General features: G+C 35.9%; 1 protein-coding gene across 1 annotated transcript in view; it reads left to right on the top strand.

The window, feature by feature from the left end:
* Positions 1–6780, top strand: part of BIRC6 (baculoviral IAP repeat containing 6) — a 281200-nt gene that overhangs the window by 241910 nt on the left and 32510 nt on the right. Inside the window, exon 66 of the mRNA XM_006882363.1 lies at positions 705–915. Coding sequence (XP_006882425.1) covers positions 705–915 — 211 coding nt within the window. The remainder of the gene's footprint in view (positions 1–704; positions 916–6780) is intronic.

Genomic DNA, 6780 nt, shown 5'->3' with positions numbered 1-6780 from the left:
CCAAGTCTCTGATGCAAAGCACGTAATTGCAAAGACTATAGCCTGGATCAGACACACTTTAGTTTCCAGCCTGACGTCATTGCTCTTCAGTCCTCTTGAGAGGTCCTTCACAGCTGGCTTTCCCAATGCAATTCGTCTCCTGATTTCCTGGCTGCTATTACCAAGAGTGTTGACTGTGGAACCAAGTAAACTAAAACTGTTAATTATCTCAGTCTCTTTACCATCCATATTGATGCTGCCACTTGGCCCAGGGGTGAGAATCTTGTTCAAGCTGAATTTGAGGAAAATGAAATCAAGTCCATGGGAACCAAGATTTGACCTTAAGACTATCCTACTCGAGTTTCAAAACCATCTCAGGAACAGGTTTGAGGCCTTGAGCACCAGTGAACGTAGACCAAATGAGCTCTGGGAGGATATCAAGAAGATTGTCCATGAAGAATGAAAAGGCTGAAGAAGAAGAAAAGGCCAAGATGGATGTCAGATGAGACTCTGAGTATTGCATTAGTGCACTGAGAAGCCAAAGCTAAAGGAAGAAATCAAGACATCAAAGCGCTGAACAGAAAATTTCAAAGGCAGCTCAGGATGACAAAGCAAGCAAAGATACTATAACCATTATATCATTCATTAAAATACAGGTTGAAACTGCATTTCTGTGGACATATTTTTATATTACAAATGTTCTCACATTCTTTTCCCTTTTACAGTTCTGGACATGGCAAGACATGTGCCACTCTATCGGGCTCTACTGGAATTGCTCCGGGCTATTGCTTCTTGTACATCCATGGTGCCCCTATTGTTACCTCTTTCTACAGAGGATGGTGAGGAGGAAGATGATCAATCAGAATCTCAAACGTCCGTGGGCACATTATTAGCCAAAATGAAGACCTGTGTGGATACCTACACCAACCGTTTAAGGTACTGTATAACACGTTGGTTCCTTTTTGACCTTACCTCTAACAATGTGGTGGTTTTTTGTTTTGTTTTGTTTTCAAACAGCTGGGTGGCGGAGGGGGGAGGTTTCTGTTGGTCTTTACTTTGTTTTGTTTGTTTGTGGTTTGGAGTTTTGTTTTTACTTCCTGTAATGCTGCATGATAGTTAAACACATACACTCCTATGTACACACTGTATATCTACAAAGAAGGAAAATCCCATCCAGATTAGTTTCATATTTACAGTAGTTATGTCTTACAGTTATAAGCAGTTACTAAAAATGCTTTCACATTGTATGTATCATAGAGATACATACAATTTTTATTTAAAAAGGTTATCTAGGGCATCTCCTCATACCAGTAAATATATGTGTCTGCTATTTCTCTTCACTTTGCTGTCACTTGTTGTTTACAAGCATGTTGCCACTGAATGGAATATTCCCACTCAATATTCTATATATGTGAAATGTTTTATCTGAATTATTAGAGATTTACCTTATTTCCAGTGTACAGTGACCTCATAACACATATATTTGTAGTCTGTAGAGATTTCTTACATTTTATTCATCGTATTACTGAGTTCATTAATTAGTCATGTTTTATTTTGATACATACTGTTTTCTTCCATGACCTTATTTATAAGTCAAGGCATTACCTTCAGTGCTTCTTGTTGGAACTACTGTAAAATTGACTTCTTTTATCATCTTAGAAAACAACTGAACTCTTTTTTTTTTTTTTAGACTTTAATAAAAGTTTATAGAGAACTTGCATTTCCATTCATTCATTGTTGCACATTATTCTCCTTGTGTACCCCCCACCGCTGTAAACTGAATTTTTAAAATTTGTTTTGGTCCATTAAGTTTTACTTCACTAGATTCAGTTGGAGAGCCTTGTTGGTTTAGTCTGAGTTTTACTGCTAATCCAAAGGCTGTGCCTTTCTGGCAGGTCAGGCCTTCAGAGGAGAAAGATGAGCAGCCTCCTCCCCTCCAAAAAGTGGAGAGTCAACTTTAAGGGGTTCTCACTCAGTGGCAATGAGATGATGAGAAATTAAAAAACCTTGAAATTTTTTCCTTTCTCATAACAAATATCATTGGTTGTGAGATTTCATGAACTATGAAATTAGCATACTTAATTCTTATTCATAAGGTATTTATTTAAATTAATATTATAAATGATAAATTATTTGTCAGTAGCCTTTTGAAACAATTAATCTTCTTAATAGCATTACTATTTGTTCTTCCTGGTCTTATTTATTTTATGAAAATATAAAAAGAAACACAGACTAGATGGATTTATGACTTATGAGTTTCTAGAGGACTAACTCTTCTCAGTCTTTATCTTTCAGGGATAAACAGCTTCTCACACAATTCTATCTTTATTGGTTATTGATTATGCTACTATGGTCAATTTAAAAATTAGTGACTATTGCCAGAGAAATAACTAAAGTAGAAAAGAGATGAAAAGGTAGAGATTTTTTTTTAACTTTTATGTTTATAGTAACAGCAATGACATGTCTATACTGTTTTGTTACCAAGCTAGTATAATGTAAGAGAATAGAATTTTTTGATAGTGTAATGGTTTTTTATATGGTTGCTGTTAAGTGCCATCAAGCTGTAGACAACCCATTGCGATTCTATGAACAAAAGACCTGAACACTTGTATCTGGCTTTGGCAATAATGTCTCTGGTGCCACGACCTCTTCTAAACCTAACTTGTATTTCTGGTAGTTCTCTGTCAATCTATTGTTCTAGTGGTTTCTGGATAATCCTCAGTAGGATTTTGCTAGTGTGTGATATTAGTGATATTATTCAATAATTTCCACACTCTGTCAGGTCACCTTTCTTTGGAATGGAAGTAACTATGAATCTCTTCCAGTCAGTTGGCTAGATAATTGTCCTCCGGATTTCTTGGCACAGCCTGGTTGAGCACATCCAGGGCAGCATCTGTTTGTTGAAATATATCAGTTGGTATTCCATTAATTTCTCATGCTTTATTTTTTTGCAAAGTCCTTCAGAGCACCTTGAACTTCTTCTTTCATCACCGTTGCCTCTTCATCATATTGTTGCTTCATTAAATTCTGTGTCAGCCAATTCTTTTGGTACAGTGACTCTGTATACGCCTTCTGTCTTCTTTTAATGCTTCCTAAATCACATGTAAAGTACCTAAAGTACGTATTTTTTTGTGTGTGGTTATTTAAAAACTAAATAGCATAACAAAAAATCAATTCCAATCTTATTGATTCTGGCTCATTGCAATCCTATAGAACCAAATAAAATGGTCTCAGCATTTCCAGAGCTATAAATTTTTATAAAGGCTAATTGACTTATTTCTCCTATAGAGAATCTGGTAGATTTTAAATATCAGACTTTCATTTAGCAGTTGAGCACTTGAATGAGTGGGACACAAGGGCTCCTGAACAAAGTAAAGCTGATACTAATTTACAAAATATGTTCATAAACCTTTATTACTTTAAATATTCCAATTTGCCAAGCATACTCAAAAAGGAAGCCCTTTTTTCATTTACATATGTTGCATATCCTAGATTATATTCATGCTTGTGTATAACGACACTGATTTCCTTTGAATCTTGCATCATCTACAACTTTTATTTTTTCTTAAAGCCAGTGCCTAAACCCAACTAATTCAGACCTATAATTCAACAGTTAGAGTCACTAGAGGTTCTTGACTATCCCCATGCCCCTAATCTTGAAACCTTCTGTCAAAGAAGATGGAAAAGGCACCAGTAAGAAGCTGAAAACACCACTTATCGTGCTTTAATACTAGTTTCTATGGCATTATAGAAATATATGACTATATTGAGGTAGGTAGGAACATTAGTAATTATTCTAGCAAAATTTATTGGCTGCTCATAGGTACAAAATAGAAGAATTGAATGCCTTTCCTAAAAATTTGACAAATAACAGGAAAGGACCAGACTATTTTAATAACATGTTAAACTACATTTTATACAAGATACTGGGGACGGGGGGGAACAACTCAGATTGAGACCTACAGAGTGAGAAAAAGTTAGTCAAATGACAAGGAGTGAGTGTACTAGGTTGTAGGAATAGTATTAGCAGTGAAGATAGCATCAAATGCTTTGTTCCTCAAATTACAGTGTAATTAAGTTAGCATTACTCATACTGTCCTTTTTGATGATGATGTTTTTCTCTCTACATCTTAATATTAGTAATGTGTATTATGTAAATGTTACAGCATCTAATTTGTTGATGGCATCACATCTGTAGTTTATATGTAATATTTCCAACCTCCAAAGATCAGATGCTTAAAAATACTGTTGCTAAAATGCAATAATAACAAAAACTTGGGGGAAAAATTTATTCCTCTAAATCAGAACCAACTTCTGATTAAATTTTTGACCATACCCCTGTGATAAGCTGAGGACTACCTGTAAGGAAACTAAAGAAGTGAGTTGTGGTAGGATATGAGTCTTGGGAAGAAATCTAAGAGTGTACTGAAAGTTGTTGTTAATTGTTCTCTCGTGGGCCTAATTCACAGCAGCCTTATGCACAGTGGAACAAAACTTGTCTGATCCTGGCCCCTTCACCTTGGCAACTATGTTGTTGCTAAGCGCCATCAAGTCATAGATGACTCACAAAGACCCTTTGAACTGAAAGACCTGAACACTTGTATAACTTGCATCGTTTCTCTAAATTCATAGAGTTTCCAGAGGCAAGCTATTTAGAAGTGGATGCCATTCCTGCTTCCAAGCCTATTTTAATCTGGAAGCTCCACCAAACACTGTCCACCATGGGCAGCCATTATCACATTTGGCACATCAGTGTCACAGTGTTCAGCTTCACAGCAACCACAAGTTACCTCTGTACAGAAAATGGACAGACCAGTGCTATACCACTTAGAAGAATGTTTGACCAAAGACAATTAAAACCAGCCCCATGCCTGCAGATTAAAATCACACACTTTGTCTTCGCAGCCTTTTTATCCACTAGGCCAACAGAGCTCTATAGATCTGTCTAATCTAGGTAATCTAGTAGTAGTCTAGGGTTTCATTGGTTGAATTTTTTTAATGCAAGTTTCCAGGCCTTTTTTTCCTTAGTTTTAGAAACTTCACTGATGATGGGTGGTGGCTATATAAGGAGCTTTAGCAAGGAATCACAGCCTTATATCCCAAATGGAAGTCACAAATTCTATCAACAGAATGACATTTTCTAAGGAATTGGTTTTGTTTTGTTTTGTTTTTAATTGTGCTTTGAGTGAAAGTTTATAGAATAAATTAGTTTTCTATTCACCAATTCATATACATTGTTTTATTATATTAGTTACAGTACCCACATTATAATTTCTCCCTGTGAATCTTATTTCCATTACCCCTTCCTGCCTTCTGACCTTTATCCCTAAGCAAATGCTATCCTCTTTATCCTGTATGATTGTTCTCTAAGGAGTAACTCCCTTGTTTTATTTTGTACTTTATAGACTTGGCTGTTACTTGCCTGAAAGTTGAGCCACAAGGATGAGTTTTTGTTTCCAGTTCAAAGGGTAACTTAAGGGCCACAGTCTTGGGGGTGCCACCAGTCTCTTATCAGACCAGAAAATCTGGCCCTTGTTTTATTCTTTAGTTTTGCTTTGCCTTTTTTTACCCATTCTGCCCAGAAGCCTTGATTGTGATCCATTTTAAAGCTGTCCACAGTGGTAGCCAGGCACTGTCTAGTTCTTCTCCTCTTGAAGGCATAGAAATTGGTGTTCAGATACTCTATTAGTCCATTTTACTGTTTGTTGCTGTGAAGCTTTCCTTTTCTTCTCTCTTCTTTGTTCAGGGTACAGAGAAGAACATAGTTGTACTTTTGAGAGCTTTTGCAAGCTTTTGAGACCCTAGTCACTATGCACCAAAATAGAACATAGGACATGGCCTTTATGGACTTGGTTATGTCACTTAGCCTTAGTATCCATTATGGTTCTGAGGCCCAAGATCTGCTCATTCCCTTAAGTGTTCATTTGTTATTAAGAAATTTGCATAATTTTGCAGTCTCCTAAAATAATTATTTATTTTTAAAAATAGTGATGGATGTTTGATCTAATAGACCATAGATCTAATTGTACATTATGTAGAACGATTACCTTGTGTGTACATGAATACGCCTGCCAGCATGACAGTTTCCATCTGAGCAGTTGAAGCTACCTCTGTGTCCTCCATCCACACTGTCATTCCTGGATGCTAAGATTTGGTTTCCTTTAGCAGTCTTACTCTTTTTCTTTGGACTTAATAGAAAGTACAGTTACTTGATAGAAAAAAGAACTCTGTTGCAGGCATTTGGCTTACAAAAATAATCACATAACCTGGGCTTTAAGTCTCTTAACTGCATTGTGCTGCCTATTGGCATTATAATTGGCAACTGCAGATTTCTCTAAAGGAGTTCTGGTGCTTTATGTGTTGCACTGCTAACTAAATGGCTAGTGATTCAAATCCCCTAGCTACTTAAAGAGAGGAAGATAGGTGTTCTCCTCCATAACGATTAATTGTTCAAAGGCCATGTTAGTTGTTATAGTTTATCCTAAAAAATTTCCTTCAGTAGAGTGCAAGTACTCAAGCATAACTAACAACTAATTTGAGAACATGACTTTCTTTATTCACATCTAAGAATCTGCAAGTTGCAGTATTTTAGACTTTTTGTGTTGTTAATTATATATTTCAGAAGTATATACTTACATGCACATGTATACAATTATCAGTGTACTCACACTCATACCCACTTACACAAACATGTGTGAAAAACAGCCTCTGAATTTTTATTTTAAAAGTAATAGACTATTGGGAAAAAGTTTTTGGTAATGACATGTCAGACAAGGGACTTATATCTAGAATTTATAAAAT

Source organism: Elephantulus edwardii, unplaced genomic scaffold (assembly GCF_000299155.1).
Source record: "Elephantulus edwardii isolate Elephantulus edwardi_28Jun2011 unplaced genomic scaffold, EleEdw1.0 scaffold00019, whole genome shotgun sequence".
In the NCBI taxonomy this organism is placed as follows: domain Eukaryota; kingdom Metazoa; phylum Chordata; class Mammalia; order Macroscelidea; family Macroscelididae; genus Elephantulus; species Elephantulus edwardii.
Note: the sequence above shows the minus strand (reverse complement) of the source record. Positions and strands in the feature narration are given on the sequence as shown.